Genomic DNA, 20,565 nt, shown 5'->3' with positions numbered 1-20,565 from the left:
CCACATAGACTGACTGGGAAACCAACCAGATAGGAAGGCATCTAATATTAATCGGAGCACAAGCACCTTTGTGAGATGCTTGCATTAAAAATCAAAACTCCAAGGTTTAATTGCAGGATAGCAGTTCAGTTCTGGGAAAATTGTGCACATAAGGGAAGAAGGGGGGGGGGGCAGGAGGTTCTGCTATGGAAGTCCTCCTTTTGTTTGTGGCCGTCCCGGTTTTTTATTTTGCAAATCTGGTCCCCCTAGTTATGACGGTGGGGTGTAACCATTTATGGCACGACAAATGCAACTCTGGCTTGGAGGGCAATCTGCTTAAGTGCAAATGCTGGACGTGTAACCATGCGTGCCAAGAGTTCCACACGTACTTGGGGCTGGACTGGGAACTAAAAGAGGCCCTGGAAATAATTACTGGGGACCAAAAGAGGCCCTGGAAATAAAGCTCAAAGTGGCCCCATATGACGCATTTTCAGCAAGCCCAATGCTTTTCCTATGAAACATTTTGAAAATGCCACAGAAAAGAGGCCCAGGGTGCAGAGGCCCACCGGGAAATCTCCGGAGTTCCCTATAGGCCAGTCCACCCCTGCACGTACTGTCTGTGCCACTTGGTACCACTGGTGAATGCCAGAGAGTGTACAATGTCTGCAAGTGAGTGGTGAGGGGCCTGGATCAAGACTAAATGAGGAATGTTCGAAACACAGTAAAAATACTTGTGCACAAAATGGAATTACTGAAACTGAAGAGGTAAAAATAACTTTTACTGAAGTAAAATCAAGAAAGTGGATCAAGGCTACGAATTTGTCCAAACTAAAACGACTCTGTGCTGAGATCGGTGTGGTTTAGAGATTGTGAGGGGGGTTGAAATGGTGCGTACGAGGTGTCCCCCAAACCAACAAGAATGGCAATGGTGAATGCAAATAATGGGGTTATTGGGTTTAGCTGGAGGCAGGATAAGGTGTTTTTTCTTCTTAGTGCTGCGAAATTAATCTTTTTTTAGAACGGACAAAGGGAAAAAATGTATACTTGATTTTTCGTTTACTGTTTACATTAGTTTCGGTGAAATGTAGTTTTTCGTGTCTTCGTGCTCGGTCTGGGTTAATATGCCTCTTTAAGTTGATGGTGGTTTCGGCGCATGATGCGTGTGGATATTTTGATGTCCACTCTAGTTGGGTTTCGCTGCACAATCAAACATGTATATATGTAAAATTATATACATAATAAAATTATATATTTTTTATTAATCCAGAGGAATGCATTTCATGGTACCATTAAATGGCGACTTCCTGTCATGAACCGGAAGGCGGGGTAGCCAGTACGTGATGTAGTTTGACAGAAATTCGAACTAATTTGAGCCCAACAAACTGGCTGCAGATCCCGACAAACACTGACCTGTGAGATCTTTCCTACAGCGTAGGAGTCCCAGTGCAGGAGCTTGTGAAGAGCCCACCAAATGGTGAGGACGCATGCTTGGTTCATTTTTAAAATTGAACACGATCCTAAAGGATTTCATAGGTTAGTGACCCTCATTTAGGTTTTGGGACTCTTCCTTTGCTTAAGTAACGGTGGGTAGCAAAGGTAGGTGTGAGCGCTATGCAGCATTTCACTGACTGTGGCCAGAGTATCGGAAGGATGTTGTACTTTAGCAATAGTAGATGGAAGTACGCAGTGCTTTAAGTGGGCTGGGCCCCAGCAGTCTCCAGAAAGTGGGGCTGAGCTGAGGCCCCGCCGGGGCCCCCGGAGCCACACAACATTGGCGGGACGCATTATCCGGCCGCAGCCGCGACGTGAGATGCGCCCGCCATTATGTCAGGCAAGCTGATAGAAGTGCCAGCCAGTCACTGAGACGCTGAGGCTGGCGGCACTTCCGTCAGTCAGTGTAACTTTCTCTGATGACCCCTCATCAGGGTCATCAGAGGAAGTTGCTGTCCCTTTGTTTGCCCTCCCCTTGTCACTGACCCACCTCCCTACCCCCCCACCACTGCGGGCTGTGTGATCTAATATGCAGCTTAGATCACTGAGCCCGAGGGTTCCCAGAGGGTGAAAGACGCCTCGGGCTCAGTGATCTCTGCTCCAAGCAGATAGATCAGAGCCCGAGGCGCCTTTCTCCGTTGACAAAGCTTTATAAAAGATGCCTTTTACTGTGTACGTTTCAAGCCATCTTTTCTAAACGTAGAAATATTTTCTTTTATAAAAGACGGCTTGAGCACAATTCACGGCATCTTTTATAAAGCTTTGTCGACGGACAAAGCCACCCTGGGTTTTGTCCGTCATCAACGCTTTATAAAAGGTGCCTTGAATTGTTTACGTGTCAAGTCGTATTTTAGAAACATATAGAAACATGTTACAAATATTTGTTTATAAAAGGTGGCTTGAAAAGTACACAAACCATAGTAAGGTAAGCACACAAGTGTGCGTAACTTACTATGATTTGTGCACTTTTCAATATGTAACATTGCTACGTTTATAAAAGATGGCTAGAAAAGTGCACAAACCATAGTAGTACGCATACAAACATATAAATGCTCACATACATTTATATATTTGTTTGCGCACCTTACTATGATTGTGCACTTTTAGGTCACGCCCACAATGAAAACCACGCCCCCAAACTCAATTTCTTACCCCACTTAAAGCACTGGAAGTATGTGTTTTATTTTTTGTTAAAATCGTTTGGTTTGTGTGCTCATTCGGACTGAAACTTAAGTGCAGCAAGAAGCATTAACGATTGAACCAATAGCCTCCTTATTAACTTGTTTTCAGTAGCCAAAATTAGGAACCCGATTGCCTTATGTTCTAGAATTTGCCATGTTGGAGAATCTGGTAAGAGACTCGGGACTACAACTGGAATTTGCATTGGAGCAGAAATATTTCTTGGATTGAATATACATTAAGCGCTTTAAAAATGTTCCGAATTAACGCTCTGAACAATTTCGAAATTATTTTTAGGCGGAGACTGCCATCTTGTGGTAAAGCAGATCTGCAACAAGAACATTTTCGGAAATATCGCCCTCTATTGGTGCTTGTACATGAATCTACCATATTATTCCAAGCAGTGCTTGGGTTCGGATCGAAGCCTGCCGTGCCGGCCCCAGGTCCGCCATCGTCCCGTGCAACAGAATTCGCACGGTGCGAGCCCCTTGCTGTTCGCCCGCTGTGGCGTGATTATTGAAAAGGCGCTGGCGCAGGTCGCTTAATAATGGAAAGTCATTGACTGACACTTTACATGACCGTGCCATGTAGAGGGCACGCCGCCACACTTTACATTGTGTGAGCTGGTGGCACCGTCTATTTGCGGTGCCCCTGTGTGACCGCACCACTTGATTGCCCCTTGAGCCGGCTCTGAGTCGTAGTTCTAAAATGGATGCCTGCATTACATGCACATGCCCTTTACTATCCTATGCCTAAAGATGAATGCACGTTGTGTTTGATCATGCAGAGCTAATGTTTTGAAAAATATCTACGTTTCTATTAACAGTGACAAAATGGTGGTTCTTTCCAAGGAGTATGGGTACGTGGCCCTTACTGGCGTGGCCAGCTTCGTCCTAGTGACTCACCTCGCCTTTAACGTGGGCAAGGCACGCAAGAAGTACAAGGTGGAGGTGAGTGACTTTAGGCCAACCTGATCCTGCTGCGATTGATGAATGTTATGTTGAAAGCTCCTCCCCAGTGGTCCAAGTACCACGCTGCGCAAAGCTTGTGTGTGCACAACTATTGGCTTGTACACTTCAGTATACCCTGTTCGCCAAAGAGCTGGGGGTGGCCATTGGGTCTTTTTAGATAAATGTTTAAAAGAGGTGGTTTTATCGCTTGATGTGGATTCGGAGCTACAGTTTTGGTTCAGTGGCTATGAAATTGACTTCCCCTAGACGTGTGATTAACAGGAATTCCAGGCTCCCCACCCTAAGGGTCTATACTCGAATTGATATTTTATTTATAGCACGCTCGCGCATAAGTGTTTCAGAGCGGGACAAGGCAAGGGAGGGGACCAGGGGAGAACAAAACAACGATCTTACTAGGCCCAGTGACATTGAAAACGCGCAAGTGCATGGGAGAGGGAACAGGGGGGAAAAAGTGCATGGAAGAGAGGGAAAGGGAGAGGGGGAGGGGGAGTGGAAAGTGCAGAGCAGAAGAGAAACGGATAAATAATAAATAAAATAAACAAAGAAGTTTGCTATTTGAGCTTTGGTCTTTGTGTGGTGGTTTCTGACATTTTTGGATGGGCGAGGAGGGGTCTGGGTGCCAGCTCAAGAGGAAAGTGAGGGCACTCGGGAGAATCTTCGGGTCCTGAAAGAGGTGTGACCCCGGTGGGAAGGGGAGCACAAGGGAAGGCTGGGGAGGTGAATATGTCAATTGGAAGCCGGTTCCATGTGGTATGGTCGCCGCAAAAACAGATAGATAAAAAAAGAAAAACATTTCTTTCCACTTTCCAGGCGGGGGAGACCATTGCCCTAACCCACCCCCACATATATAGGTGCGAAAAGTCAGATCTTAAAATATCAGTCTTTTGCCACTGGTTTTTTCACGGTTACGCTGGAAGCACAGGTACCAGGAGCAGCGGGGGCCGGGGGGCTGGGAACACCTGCAAATACTGCAGGCATGTTGAAGGGTGAGCTTGGAGGGGTAGGCATTTGTACATCTCGTCTGTCCTGATGTTTTGCACTGCACTCCCCGTCAGCCCTAGCCAGTATAGTCCCTGGCGAGGGACCATGGGAAGACGCGTGGGCTGCCCAATCTAAGGGTTTGCACATTAGTGGGGTCAAAAAGCGCCACTTCGTTCTCAATTAGAGCTTGAAGTCCTAACCAATACTGGAAGTGATTTGTGTGATTGTACCAGTGCAGGGATGGGGGGATAGTTCCTAACCTCCCCACCCCACCCTCATAAACATTTGCCTCTCAGAAGCTAAATCACGATGACATGGGAAATAACCCAAGGGAGGAGCCTTTCCTAGAATGTTTCTGGCAAAGTATAAAAGGAGCAGACATTTTAAACTAAAAAGCTGTATTTAAATACATTTTCTGCAGTGTAACTTACTATTGAGCGATTTCCCAGGCATTGTGACCGCCGCCCCCCACCCCACACACCTTTCTGATCCTGATGACCTGGCTGTTTTAAATAGTAAATACTCTAGGTGCAGTGTCACTGAACTCTGGGACAAGAGATTTCCCAGATCCGAGATCGGGGGAAGACTATCTTTTTTATTGTTTTGCCAGCCCACTTCGAGCACTGTCCCACTCTGCCCCACTGCAACAAATGGGGGACTGCTGTGGTTTGCAACGTTGTCCTTCGGAAGGAAATGAGGGTTGCCTCTATCGGGAAACCGTTTGCTAGAACATCATGATTTTTCTTTTTATTTTCCCAGTACCCCAAAATGTACAGCGATGACCCGGAGAATGGACATATCTTCAACTGCATTCAGCGTGCGCATCAGAACACGTATGTATGCCTGCTGTGCTCTGTTTTTCCTGGATTGTGATGTGCCACTGTTGTGTTCATTAGGTCTTGGTAATCCCGATTTGTATTTTAAAGCAACGGTCTCAAATTCAGGATGTTTGGTAGGATTCTAAAAAAGCCGTGCATTTGCCCTCTAAACCCCCTGCCCTGTCCCCGGCTATCTCCATCTGCACTCTCTAGTGGAAGCTCAGCTAAGTTGCCCTGTGTTTGCCTGGGTATGGCTTCCATGAGAGTGTGGGGTCAATTGGTGTGTAGTTAGATTGAAGTTCCTGCTCTTTTGGCCAGACTCTCGTTTGGCCCTGAACTCCTTTTTGGACGACCACCAATTTACTGGTGCAAAGATTTGGGGAATAACTGAGTCACTAGTTAACTTGTCCTAAACACTAACCGCCAGTATCGTTACCACATAGACACAGAACACTCACAATCTTGTAATACCATGCGAGACTGACTGTAGATGACGGCCCCCTCCCCACATCCAATACCCTTTCCGTTCTTTCCTAGCAGGGAAGCACTGCAAGGTTTAGACCCCGGGGCAAAACATTCTCGTTCTAAAACTGCAGAGTGAATATTTGGTTTGGATACAGTGCGTTTTATGCGACATCCCATGTCCACATATTTAAAAAGAAAAATCCTACTATTGTTCGCTGCTAGGTGCCCAGTGACCTCCTGTGGGTGTTTGGCACGTGGTGCTGGCATTATGAAACGCCTAGGCATCTAATGTGTTCTCTGCACAAGGATCCTGTTTTAGTTCCTTCATGTGCGGGGATTGCAAGGAGCTGGCAGGCGAAATGGGCCCAGACCTGCGCACTCCCTCCCAAAAGGCTGTGGCCATTTAAACCGATCGGCACGCTGTGCGGGCATCATGAGGAACGGGTGACGGGGATTGCATTTCAGTGCTCGGGTGCAACTGGTGGATCGCCCGATTTTTTTTTTTTTTTTTTTTTTTTTTTTAATAGGGGGTGGAGGGGTTAAAGAGTTGCAGGTGTTTAACAGCAGCCTGCTTTCCCTGTTGCAAGAGCTGCTGATGGCAAACTGCCATTATTGTTCCTAGTGCTTCTAGTGGCAGAGTGGCACCAATTCGAATATTCTTGATCACTGTAACTTTCCATAATTTCCTGTTGAACACATCTCGTCTGTCGCTGCATTGCCTTCTAGAACAATCTCCGCTATATCTACATCACTTTAGCTGAGACCTCTGTATAACTCAAGGGTGATTCTCTCGCACACGATGGGCACTGGCACCAGGGCCATGGTTTAGGAGTGAAGAATTGCTCTGATTAGTTATCTTCACTACCCCTCCTCTTCCTCATCGCAGAACGTACTTTTGAGATTAACCCCTCCATTCAGGAACCCATATCCGCGTTGCTTTTTTCGTATCCCCTTCAGAAGTGATGTATCGTCACAAGCCCCATAATCCTTACTTCTCTCCCCGGATTCTTGGGCCCTTTACCGACCCGGGCAGGGAAAGGTGGGTCCCAAGTAGTGTGGTGCGGAAAGGTAGGACTGGGAGTAAAACATTACCGGTAAATTATCAAAGCATGGTATCCCTCTTCCTCGTCCCAGTGCTTTTAAAGAAGTCCCAATGGCTGTGGTTTCAGGGCTCCAGAAAGTATAATGCAGACAACAAAACTTGTTGCGCACCATTTTATTTAGTTAAGTTCTCTGAGAACCAGTGTTGTTCACCAAGTTCCTGAACTAAAAACCCCATCCCAAAAGCACAAGAGTAGAGTCCATCCACATTTACTCTGCAGAATTTTGTGAAATGGCAAGGTCTGACCAGGGGGCCACCCTACAAATGACCAACAAGGACCTCCAGCCAGGACGTCTCCATGCCCTGAGTTGATCTGCCTTGCACGCCAGCAGGAAGTGGGGCCCATGCAATGTTATAGGCCGGCAGAATAGTAGCACAAATTCATCTGCTAATGTAAGCCACTGATGCCTTCCTCCCAGGCCCTGCAGGTCCACGCATGACAAACGGTCCATCTTGCGAAATTGAGAAGTGTTATCCATGCATGTTAGTACCATTCTTCTGACATCCAGTGTATGCCGTTTTCTCTTCTGTTCATTTTTGGATTTGGATAAAAGGCAGGCAGTTGCAGCTCCTGAGAATAACATTTTGAGAATGCTGTTGGGAGAGAGGATCACGCTTGTAAACAATGTCTTCCAGTAGTAGATACAAAGGTGGGTTAACGACTGCCCAGTTATTGCCACAAAAAAAACTGGTTTCCATATAAAAAGCTTTAGCTTAATTTCCTGAAATGCAGAGGATTGAACCACCTTTTAAACCATATCCCCAGGAGGAACCCCACCCAGCACCATGGGTCTCAAGAGGAGAACACTCTTGAATTAGGAGCTTTGCAGATTTACTCCTAGCTGAGAGGCCACTGTCCTGCAGATTATGCCCCTCAATGTCCTCACCCCACAGCTCCGCCTGCTGCGATGGAGCCCTAGGTCTGGACCCAAAACTGTTTGCAGGCTAAAAAGGGGGCTCACCGGTTCCACTGCCATCTCCCGAAGGAGAGGGGAACCAAGGCCTGCAAGCCAAGAAGAGGACTACCGGGGTTATCAAAGCCCTGCACTCGATGATTTTCTGTACTACTTTGGCAGTCGAGGGCATTGGGGCATGGAGGGCGATCACACAGCAGCCACTCCAGCCATTATGGGGCTTCCACTCCCCGTCGCATGAGTTTCTGGAGCAGAATGACCTGAACTGCATTACCCAGAGCAACACATCCAGCAAGGGGTTCCAAATCTCACATGTCACTGAACGGCCAATGTTTTAATGACCATTCCTGGAGGCTGGAAACCACGTGCTTCACTGAGCTGCTGCTTGATTATCCACTCCCTGACACGCACCGCCCACCGGGGGAAACTATCGTTGTCTGCCTAGATCTCAAATCGATTTGCAAGCCATAGTGGTTACATTCTGTCTGAACCACAACAATCTGATGAACCTCAGCTCGAACCATCAAAGAAGTCTGTAAGCAACTGCCGGCTACCTCCAGTTAAGTTCCCACTTCTCTTGATGACCAAGAGACCCAATGGTAGCACCCCTACTTACCTTGCTGGCAACAGTAGCAAGTATGATGGGGAAAGGAGATGCCAACAGAAACCCTTTGCTCATGTTTTTTCTATGTTGCCCCCCATTCAGGTCTTCCCGGAGCTTGTCGTCCACTGAAAGGATTGCGTTGTAATCCTTTGACGCCATGACCCAAGGTTTGCGACTCACTGCTGGTTGTAGTTGGAGCCTGGCCCCCATGGTACTGCATGAATGCAAGCCTCCATGTGTCCTTGTAGAGGTCTTGCTGATGTTTGCTGTAAAGTGCACATTTTTCTCAGTAATCTCAATTTGCTTGCTCTGTCTGGAAGAAGCAAGGCCCAACTGGGCCCATCCCAAATATTTCTTCACGTTTATCAGCCACGTGAGTTGTCCCATTGCCTCCCATCTCTGCTGGACTTGGCGAACCAGCAAGTCCTTTATTGGGGCTCTGATCAGCCAGTCGATCACATCGGCTAACATTTGTATTCCCTCTTGAAAAGCTGCCACCATTGGAGCGTGAATCGTAGTAAACACCCAAAGGGCTCCTATCAGACCAAAAGAGGGCCCGAAATTGCTAATGCCATGTCTGCTCTGCAAACCGCAACCAACTCTGATCGGGGTGAATTGGAATATGAAAGTGGGCATCCTCGAGGTCCAGTGAAAAACCCCTCCTTGGCCCAAGATTAGGATAATCGCCATAGGATGCCCATTTTGAAACTTTCTCTAAAACGTATTGTCGTTTTTCAAGATTAACATTTTCCTCCAAGCTTGTGATGGCTCTGGAATCCAGGGAGTCCATGCAGGTGCCTGTTCTTCCTTCAAACTTCATGACTACCCCCTTCCCCAACATTTCTAAAATACCCAGCCTCATGGCGCCTCTTTCTTTCTTTATAAGAAAGAGGCATGATTACTGCACATGGGGATGGATAAATTGTATCTTGTACCCATTCCTCGGGAACTTGTGCCATCATTGTGAAGGATCCATCGAGCCAATGTCGCTTTCTTCCATCTGTACACAAACTGGAAGGTCTGGTCCCCACGAGGCTGCAGTCAAGATTGTCGGGTCTTGGCTACTGTGCTGGTGACCCCTTTTTTGAGCTTGTCTTGTTTCTAGATCCTTGACGTTAATTTCTGGATGAAGAAGGGAGATGATGGTTTCTTATAGCCATTATGTGGGCTTATAACGCTGCTTCCTACTTCCCAATTTCTCTGCTTACTTGTTGCAGAACGCTCTGCATCTTCTCCTCCAGACTGTCCCCAAACGGTGTGCCCTCAAAAGGCATCCTCACGGCCGTTGCTTCTTGGTTGCCCTCAGGATGCCAATCCCTGGCATGTATCTCCTACCGGACATAGCAGCTCCCATCATGGCAGGTGATCTGACCCCATTGAGCGCCCAATTGGAAAGAAATTGTACATGTCTCTTCATAGTGTGCATCAGCAATGCACAGTCCAATCCATCCGCTAGATCTATGAAATAATCTTTAAAACCTAATCTGTGAGGTGTACAACGCGCAAGTGGTGGATCTTGGAAATGTGCACCTTCATTCCGCCATCTATATTTGTTATTGAGTCTTTTACTGCAGCAGCATCTGCCATGGAGTAATGGCCATAAGGCTAGTCAGGATGTCATCCACCAGAAAATTCTTAGCATGGTTTTTTCTTCTCATGTGACATGTTTTTGCTAGGAAGCTTCGCATCTCGATCTGGGTCTCCCCAATCCGTCAAAATCTAAAAGAAAATGTTATGCCTGAGATTACAGGTGGTCATTTTCCGGATGTTTGCTTAAACTTCATCATTTTTGGATCCTCTGAGAACCCTGTGACGTGAGGGTTTCAAGGCGATACATCCTGCCACCTCCACGACATCGGACACCATTTCTCTGTTCAGGTATCTTCTCTATTCTCCTGTGAACACTCTGAGTGAGGAAACTGATGATGGGGATGATGAATAAGATTGAGTGCTAATCCTTTCTGGTTTTTTTGGTTGTCTCCTTCCCCTTTTTTAATTTCAACACTTTTGCCTGCAGGGCAGTTAACTTAACTTGTCGTTGAGTGTGCTTGTTCCTTTTCTAACAAGGATGGACGTCATGACCATGTGGCTTTCTCTTTACTTTCCTGCTGGACCCCATGCTGCTCTGAACAAGACTAACGCAGCCTTTAAGCGTCAGCATTGTGTGTAATGCCTGAACTAGTCACGTGTGCTTGGAGAGGTCAACCGTTTACCCTACTCAAGATGGCCACCAGCCCACTACACGATACACATGCAGGGAAAGATTTTGCATAATAACTGCATTTTCCTATTTGATAGCCAAACTACGAGCATAAAACCAAAAATCAACCACAAACCATATTCTGGGACCAAAGCAAGCCTAGGACAATACAGATTGAAGAACCATAATGACCCCACACCACACACAGCTCTAAACAGAAACCAACCAACCACCCCCTCCTCTTCTCCACACCCGCATACCTCTCATGTGCTACACACGCCAAAAAAGGGCCAGCAAAATGACCCACCAAAAAACATGCAAACCACCCACCACTACCCATGTCACAAAAGTTGCAAACAAACCAGACACTGGATGCTAACCCTTCCGGACACACAGCGCAGTGCACGCCACAAGGCACACCCAACAAGCTCACACAGACGCCAGTTTCGCTTGGTTCCGCAAGCATCAACAGAAGAGCACAACCTCTATCCTATTCCCCCTTCCATCACTAACCAACCCCACCCACTTTGGTTACAGAACCACATGGGCGACTGGAGCAATGCAAATGGCAGCAGTGCGTGGTATAAATCGTCCTAACAGAATATCGTCGTAACAGAATAGTATTTTCTCCCCACATGCACAACATTTTTCAGGCCACCCTTTGTCCGCAACTTTCAGAGAGAGCAGTGAGAGACCAAACTTGCCACGAGATGGGAGGGCTCTCCATTTCTTCTTGCAGTGCTTTCCTTACATGCCTTTTGGTGGGAGGCGGTGAGAGCTCTGCTGCCCAGTGCTTCAATAGAGCTGAAGGTGGCCAATCCCTAGAAAACCAAAGAAACCATGCCACCTGGTTAGCCCATTACATACCTGTTTTTAGTTGTGTCTGCAGGTATTTTTCAGACATGAGCATGCCAGAAGTAGACAGCAACCACCCTGCCAGGCTTCCGATGCTCTCCGGGACCCTGTTCGGACCCACCCTAAAGTTCTCCCAGTGACTTTGGCTAAGCAAGGAGGAGGAACGCTATCCTGCAGGGACTACACTAGGGAGGGAACCAGCTACTGTTGTCCCTTAAGGAACACACTAAGGTAAGGCACCTCCAATGACCCAAGTTCTATCTCCTGGACGGGCGAGCCGGCCTAAGATGTGGCCATGAGCTCTTCAATGGAGTGAACCGCATAACTACTTTTTGGGACGAGGAAGTAATAGTGACATGGAGGTAATGCATAATGTTCGTACCCTTTTTGCTTGCAGCTCTGGTTTGCTCTTGCCATCTGTGTTTCTATGTCCCTATTGGAGTTGCTCTTTCTTTACAAAATATTAGGGGTTGCCATCCTTTTGACCATACAGATGGTTTGGACTACAACTCCCATCGGCCCAAGCTAGCATAGTCCATGGCAGTTGTTTGGCACTAAATCAGATGAGACACAGGTTGCAGACCCCTGATCTAAACAGTCTGGAATCTGCACTGATTATGTTGGTAGACCTTGATGGCTACATGTAATAACTAATCCAAAATAACTAATACCATAATAACGAATTCCCAAATAACTAATTCCTTTTTAGTTTTTTTTAGGGGGTTGCCCCCCAAACCACCACTTTTTTGTTATTGATACTTTTGGCCCATCCCCAAAACCACTATTCCTAACCCTTTTGTAATTTTTTTTTATTCCTTTTTTTTGGGGGGGAATTCGTTGTTTTGGTATTCGTGATAATCTCTGCATGCCGACCTCGACCTACCAGTGTGAGGGGGCAGTGTATAGTGTTGTAGAGACCACTTTGCGGAACGTATTGGCATTGGGCACCATCTACGGGAGAGTTATTCCCTAAATACTGGCATTCACTAAAGGGTCTGCTTTTTTTGTAGTGCTTAATAGTAGAGTGTTGTTACTTCTTAGCATTTACAACTTGCATTTACAAACTTGCTATAAATTGAAACTGGTGCCAAAGAAGGATGAAATGGTTTTCCAAAAAGCTGTGAAACTTGGTTAAGTGGGGAAGCTGGGGACTGGTTCTTGGGTGCTCAACTACCACCACCATCGTAATCTGTCGTTGCTTCAGTTCTTTCTGCTTTAAATGATCAGCTCTGTTTCTTCTCTCTTAGACTGGAAATGTATCCTTCCTTTCTCTTCTTCCTCGCCATTGGAGGAATTGCTCTCCCAGTAAGTGGTGTGCATAAAGGAGGGGTTGGGTGGGGGTGGAGCGGGCAGAGGGTGCAGGGTGGTGCTGTTCATGCTGTATTATATTGGTTATTTATAACACGTTTAATACCGAAGAGGTTTTATTCAAACCTGTGTTGCTCTGCGTCGTCTTGCTTCCGAGACGAGCGCGTTGCCACTGAGCTGTACTACATGTGCTATCTCTTACCTGTTGGATTGGGGATAAATTGAATACAGATCAGGATGTGGAAATGGAAAACAGTACTTTCTTGTTTTAGATCGTACACATGGACCAATACCCGAAAAATAAATCTCGGAGGGGGAGGAGGGGGGCGGCTAAACACGACTTAAACAAATTAATCTGGTGAACAACCACTGTTGCCTGGCTGGCTTCTGTGCCAGAACAAGCCGTTGTACTATCCTACTGTATGTGTAAAGCAACTAAGGGGAGTAACAAATTAGGGTTCGCTAGTCTACTATGGTCTATTAAATAGTCAAATGCAGCAGCACCATACGAGGTCCCCCCTGAGCCTCCCAGTGTATACAGAAGAAAACGGAAAGTATGTTGTTGGTCTGCGCAATGACCCAAGTTAGGTCATCTGTTAATTAGCAAAACTACAAGTAGTCCTTAATGTGGATCAAACCATAATTATATCTAATTCAAAAGTCCTGATTTATTGGTGTCACCCAGCAAATCAACAGCCGTACTATCCTACTGCGCTGATCTGCTTGGGGATATATGTGGGCAGGAACTAGCCGGGTGTTAGACCAGGCAGTCTGAAACTGGTTTTCTGAATGGACGCCCTCTTTACGGATTACCGTTTTAGCAGCGGTCCCTAATAGGCGCACCCTATTGGCCGTGGCTGAATAGGTTTTCCTAAATATATTGTCACCCGAAGCACTAATCATGGCGCTGTCCTGAAAGTCCGAGCAAATCTTTTGCAATGATCGTTAAGTGGTTTCCTTAAGTAAAAGGTTACCCCAAGCACTGCATTCATTAGTGCTTCAGATGACAATATATAAGGAAAGTTTGCCACTTCCACACAAGAACTGCACCACAAATTTGATCAAAGAACAGGCTGAGCAGAAATGAAACCAGCCAGTTGGGAATGGGAAAAATGGCCCAGTGGTGTACCGCGGTGCATGGCAAACCACGATTGGCTTTTTAAAACCCCTCTGCCTGATTTTACTGCGGGGTAGAAAGCTAATGATCTCGCGACATGTGGAAAAGCGCATGCACGAGATGGACAGTGTTCCTTTGGCAGCGTCACCCTTGCAGTCTGGCTACAGGTTGGCAATTTGCAAACAAAAATTGGCCAGTCTGCCTGCTCGACTTTAAGTGGGGCGATCTGCAGGGAAGTGGCTCTGTACAGTGCTTCCGGAGACCAAGTTAGATGTTCTCGGTTTTGATTTGTCTCGGGAATAAGGCTCTGGGAAAAAGATTGTAATATGGTTAAACATTTTTTGTAAGTGATCCTGGTGGTAAATATGTTATATCTCGAGACCCGTTCCAGCGCGGAGAAAGCAGCTGTTGTGGTCTTTTCGGCTGCCTAAACTGATGTGAATTCCCTGTTTTTCAGCGTGCGAGCAGCATCCTTGGAGTGAGCTGGATCGTGGGCCGCCTCATGTTTGCTCATGGCTACTACACCGGAGGTAGGTTCATGGGTCCACCGCTGGCAACAGCCTTGCAAAGAAGCTCACCGAGTGCCTGTTCTTTACCCAACTCCTCCTTCCTACACGTCGCACTGTGAACTTGCCACCATCCCCACTGTTGGCTTGACTTTCCTCTGCAGGAGTAACTAGGCCACACAAACGGGCCATAAATGCAGATCGAATTTCCGCTGGGGTGACAAGTTGGTTCTTAAACGTTACACTCTGCTGTCCTTACTTTGCAAAGCCTACCTTTCCTTGCAAAGGTTCAGCATCGCATTGTATATACTCGTGGGTAAAAATTGAAGCTGCTAGCAAAGCATAAAAAGTCACTTGCCCCCCTCAATTCTCCATTTATGCAGAGCACACCATTTCCTACTCGCCAAAAATCCATTATTAATGGCAAATGGCCAGGGGCGAGTACACCTTTTTAGCCCCAATCTTTCTGCGCAGACGCTGCAAAGCCTCCAGTGTTGAGAAGAGCAGCAGGGGGTCCCAGACGTGCACCATGGCAAGTCCAAAACAGTTCCCTCTTATTCTCAACCTTTCAATTGTCCTTTTAAAAAAAAAATATATATATATATATATATATATATATATATATATTAATTTTTTTTTTTTTTTTTTTTTTAATTACTACTTTTGCTTCTCGGGTATTTTAGAGGGGGCGGGGAGCACTTGCCCATATCTGCTGCTCATGACTTCTATCCCCAGATGTCTTGGAAGATCTGATAGGACAGAAATTCTGACCAGCATTGCCCCACTTTCCTTCTCACTGCCACCCCATCATTGTTTTATTTTTCTCCCATACCCTCCCGTTCAGTCTCCTGCCTCTCTTGGCTCTCCATCACTTTTGGTCTGTTTCTTCTTTCTCTCCCTTCTAGTCTCTTCTCCCACTCGTCCTTTTAAATGTTTATTCTTTTTCCGTCCCATGCCCCCTGTTCCGTCTCCTCTTGCTCTCTGGTCGCTTGCTTGCGTTCCTGTGATATCTCCTCCTCCTTTACTGCCTCGCACTCTTTCCCCCCTCTGTTATTACTCCCTTTTCTCCCTCTCGCACATTGTTCTCTTTCTTGCCAGCTCTTATCTGCTCTTCCCATTCGCTCTTGCCAGTTCTTGCACTTCTGTGGCTACCTTTTTCCTATCCACTTTTTTTGTCTTTCTCAATGCTCGCCGACCCCCTCTTTTCCCTGGACACTTGTCACTTTTTTCTCTCTTCCTCTCGCTGCAAATATCCCTGGCTTATGGTGCAGGCAAAGCCCACTGTGCCTGCCTGAGCTCCTCACGCCATAGCCAAAAGATAATACCGACCAGACAAAGGAAATGAACACCCCCAAACCCACACATGGGTCATTCTTCAATCTAACAGCCTTTTCAATCTGACTCTTGCTCGTCTTGTGCAACCTCTTGCTTCCGCTTTTTTCTCTACTTGACCCCTCCCCAGAACTCGCTTCCCACTAAAATAAAATGTACCCAGTCATTCAAGTGCACCCACTCTATGAATATTCCATAAAATGGCTGCACTTACTGTCAATTACTTGTAAATATCCATCCTTGGCTGCATGTCGTGTCCTTTTTATTTCGAAAATTGTACAACTTATATAAAAAGTCTTTATTAAATCACATTTTTTAAAATTAAAAGAATAATGGTTACTGGAGTGTATAAATCCAAACGTTTATACAACATTGATCCACAAACACATTAGAACAGAGACAATATGTACATATAATGATCTAAAACACACTCTGTAAATACAATAGGAATACACTTATGTCCAAGTACCCCCATGTGTGTCCTAAATTGGCCCTACAGAATGTATTGCGCATTTACCAGAGGCTAAATGTTAGAAGTGACGTGATTTTGACACTTGTGCAAGTGTGACGCAACGACTTCCAAATAAACTTTAAAAGGTTTCCACAATCTAAAGGAAAAAAGGGAAATAAAGAGAAGCACCTTTTATTAATGTAAAATGAACAAAAACAAATGAAAAACGGCTGCATCTGTTTGTGAAATTTAGAACACACAATTATTGCAAAAGGAGCACCTGCATCGTACGCATGATGTCTCCTTGTTTTGGGTTTGCAATATCCTGTCTTTACCGGACAGACAACCAATCGAATCCCCTAACGTGGTGTTTCTGCAAAGCAAAGTCCCACGGGAAACCGTTGAGCAGAGTTTACATTGCACCAGTCAAACATCCTGGCTCCACAATCCATAAACGGCCCATTAATGCCCAGACAATTGCGACGCAACTGAATATACCAGGTTCTCTTTCCCATCCTGAGTACGACCACCTGAATTCTAATGTAGAAATAATGTTGGACTCCCACCTTTTTCATGAATGTTTCCATTCCTCCGATAAAGCTCAAACTTGTACGTGTACCATGCAGGTACCAAGAAAGTAGGTTTGGTTCTCCCCACCCCCCTCCCCATCTACTCGAGTTTGGCCTACGTTCTGCTTAGACTTCAGTGTGACTGTTTTGATGGGCACTAGGAGTGCTTTTTAGTGTGCGTACTGCACGTGCCAGCTGCCTCATGCCAAACGTGATCATGAAAGTGTTCTTGAGGGCCCAGTCTGAGCACATTCCAGGAGTGAACCTTTATTGGGCGAAGGTTTGTCCAACACAGCAATTGTTTGGTTCCTATGGCTTCTAGAGGCGCAGTCAACAGCATGCATTAAAACAAAATGATAAATACATTTCAGTGACAAATTACAGGGAAGACAATGCATTTTTGACACAAAAATGCTCACAAAACTAACATTGATTTACAGAGCGGTGGAGTAGTGTCCGCAATGGGTGAGAGGATGTCCGGGAAGGTAGAACTATGAACCAGGGACCAGGACAGTAGAGCATGATATAGGAACGGGATAGTAGGAGCAAGGGGTGAGAGGATGTCCGGGAAGGAAGAACTATGAACCAGGGACCAGGACAGTCGAGCATGATATAGGAACGGGATAGTAGGAGCAATGGGTGAGAGGATGTCCGGGAAGGTAGAACTATGAACCAGGGACCAGGACAGTAGAGCATGATATAGGAACGGGATAGTAGGAGCAAGGGGTGAGAGGATGTCCGGGAAGGTAGAACTATGAACCAGGGACCAGGACAGTAGAGCATGATATAGGAACGGGATAGTAGGAGCAATGGGTGAGAGGATGTCCGGGAAGGTAGAACTATGAACCAGGGACCAGGACAGTAGAGCATGATATAGGAACGGGATAGTAGGAGCAAGGGGTGAGAGGATGTCCGGGAAGGTAGAACTATGAACCAGGGACCAGGACAGTAGAGCATGATATAGGAACGGGATAGTAGGAGCAAGGGGTGAGAGGATGTCCGGGAAGGTAGAACTATGAACCAGGGACCAGGACAGTAGAGCATGATATAGGAACGGGATAGTAGGAGCAAGGGGTGAGAGGATGTCCGGGAAGGTAGAACTATGAACCAGGGACCAGGACAGTAGAACATGATATAGGAACGGGATAGTAGGAGCAAGGGGTGAGGGATTAGTGCTGTGGGGTGGTAGATGTGCTGGCATAGTGCTCCTTCAGAAAGGAGTAGAGCTAGGAGGTTGGAGTAATGCGGCGAGAATGAGCATTCCAGAGTAATGGAGCGGGGATCACACTGGACACAAGAGGTGGGCAGGCAGTGAGCCGTAGATGATTGTAGGGATGGAGGGGAGAGTCGGGAGTGAGATTGGCCGATGGGTAGGTTGGGGCAAGTCAGTAGAGAGAGAGTATGTAGTCTTGGAACTCTTTTTCTGGCACCTGTGGTGGGACTGATTTGCTCCAGTAGAATGGCCAGCGGCAGCAGCTCCTTGGCATGTAATGGGCTGATTGCAGCTGGTACTCCGCCCCAGAGGTAAAGAAAAATGAATTGGGCCTTCAGGCTGTCATTTCTCAGCAACCCGACAACGAGCCCCGGATTTAAAGTAGGTTGCTCCCCTAATCGTTAGATTTGTGTAAATAAAACGTAAAGTAGAATAGCAATCTGTTAATTTCATTGGGATTCTTTTTAGAAAATGGAAATCTATGAAGGTTGTGAAGTTAAAACTCGAGCTGGCATGTCTGTCTTGCTCTTTCCACCTGGCCCTGCCCTTTCTCCTCTCAAAGGCCTGTAAAGGGGCAGGTCTATCGCATGCAGGATACAGGAGTGCGGGGCGCCGAAGGTAGGAGCTATTTGAGGAGGACTGCTAAGTGGCACTTTGTGCACCAGAGTTCACCTTGTATTCAGTGGTCGAAGTGAGCGGGAACGGTCTGGAGCGGTGTTCCACTACTTTTTAGTTTTTACTGTTAACCGCTCCACTACTTTTTGCATCACCATTCCGGAGCTGTTCTTTGTGAAGTTAAAGCACACTTCTCCACTTTACCACCGGATATCAGTTATATCTAAACTAAAATCTATTTCAACTCAATTGGCTATCAGCCAGCATGAGTGTAACCCTTGAAAAACGTGTTGCACGTTGCTCCCTTCAATCCTACTCTGTCCGCCACCGGAGTCACAGTACCACTACTTTTTTGGTACCCTTCATTCAGTCTTGTGTTTTCGTACTTTGTGTCGTCCTTTCTTGGTCAAGGACATAAAGCTGCCACACTTGTTACCTACCCCCTGAAGGGAGCCTCCTCTTCCCCCTCCGCCCACCCCTCCCCCCACCCCCGACCCAGTACAGGAGCGTATGGGGTTCTTCTATAACCGTCTTTTTGTTCTCTTTTCAGACCCCGATAAACGAAAGCGCGGTGCCCTGGGGAGCATTGCTATCCTCGGCCTGGCGGGCACCACGCTCTGCTTTGCCTTCAGACATCTCGACTGGTCCTGGAGTCCCAAGACCTGGTGCTGAGCCGTCCACCAGCCGACTGTGCGGCGAGGAACCTGCGCCACCACTTTCATGGTCCACAGCACAGCCCTAGGCCCACTGTTTCCATGCGAGTGCCTTCAACCGTCCAATTTAAAGCACTTTCTATTTGTGTGTTTTCTAAATAAAAGTTTGGTACATATAATTAACGGTGCCTGTGTTTGGGGGGGGGGGGTGGGGGGGGGAGATCCGCAGTGTAAAGGTCACTTGGACCAGTCTCCCAAAGAGCACACTGCACAACATTGGCTCAGTCTTTGTCATTATTTTTGTGAGTGACTGGGGCAGGGGGAAATGGCGGAGGGGCGGGGAGTGTAATTTGTGTAGCCTGGATAAAGGGGGGGCCATGGTTTTCTTTAGGCCTAATCACTGGGCGCTCCCCATGGGCTTCTTCCTGGCGTTCCTCACCCCAGTGAGCAGGGGTGAGCCTGATTGTGGGCACTGTCCCGTTCATGTCCAAGTGGCAATTTCTCAAAACGTGATCCTAATAAAGTGTGATTCATTGTTAAACGAAACGGGGCTTGACTTGTAATGGACAACAGTACCACTTGTGGTAAAATACATGGTGCAAATATGCTTCCATCTTGGTTTAATTCTTTCCAGTAACTATTTCAGTGATTGAAGCATTTTAACGAATGCCTGAAACGTGTGCCAGTCTTGGCCCAATGTGCACCTTGCCCTGGTGGGCACAGGTGGCCCATTTGGAATCTCGAAGAAACCGGCAAATACTTCTGGGCCCCTGGGATTGCTGAATTGATGGGGCCAGTACTTTGCTAACGCTGGGAGAACTATTCCGTACACCCCAAAATCTCTAGATTCCCAAATTCTCCTGTCCTTATGGAAGTGAGGACTTCACGGGCAGCCGGATGCTCCACCCAACCCCCCCCCCCCTCTACTCCCTCACCATTCCCCACAATAAATGTTTTGCCGATCCTGCTGCTGCACACATTGCCCAAGGTATATTTTAGGGAGAGAAAGCTGGTCCATTGGGTGACGTAGGCGGCAGGGCCAGTGAGCGACACCAGAAACTAGTGTTCTTTGGAAGACTTGAGGCCGCATTTTCCTGCATCACCAAAATGTGACAACACATACATGAATAACATCACAACTTAGTCATGATGCCATCAATTACATCATCATGACGAGGTAGAAAGTGGGGGAGTCGTAGTGGCCGTTGCCCCCCACGCTCCAAGAAAGCCTGAGGGAAATGT

At 46.8% G+C, this 20,565-nt stretch overlaps 1 protein-coding gene across 4 annotated transcripts in view; it reads left to right on the top strand.

The window, feature by feature from the left end:
* MGST3 (microsomal glutathione S-transferase 3) overlaps positions 1-19,502 on the top strand; it is a 56,675-nt gene extending 37,173 nt beyond the window's left edge. For 3 of the 4 annotated variants that reach the window (XM_069641049.1, XM_069641048.1, XM_069641047.1), the window contains exons 2-6: positions 3,476-3,599; positions 5,361-5,434; positions 12,807-12,864; positions 14,442-14,514; positions 19,221-19,502. In XM_069641049.1, the coding sequence (XP_069497150.1) occupies positions 3,483-3,599; positions 5,361-5,434; positions 12,807-12,864; positions 14,442-14,514; positions 19,221-19,342 (444 nt within the window). In that variant the 5' untranslated portion in view covers positions 3,476-3,482 and the 3' untranslated portion in view covers positions 19,343-19,502. Of the gene's footprint in view, positions 1-2,897; positions 3,127-3,475; positions 3,600-5,360; positions 5,435-12,806; positions 12,865-14,441; positions 14,515-19,220 lie in introns of those variants that run through there. The other variant, XM_069641046.1, reaches the window with a different exon arrangement.
* The last annotated feature ends 1,063 nt before the right edge of the window (positions 19,503-20,565 follow it).

Source organism: Ambystoma mexicanum, chromosome 1q (genome assembly GCF_040938575.1).
Source record: "Ambystoma mexicanum isolate Mex_15411 chromosome 1q, UKY_AmexF1_1, whole genome shotgun sequence".
In the NCBI taxonomy this organism is placed as follows: Eukaryota; Metazoa; Chordata; class Amphibia; order Caudata; family Ambystomatidae; genus Ambystoma; species Ambystoma mexicanum.
This window is presented reverse-complemented; position numbering and strand designations above follow the sequence as displayed.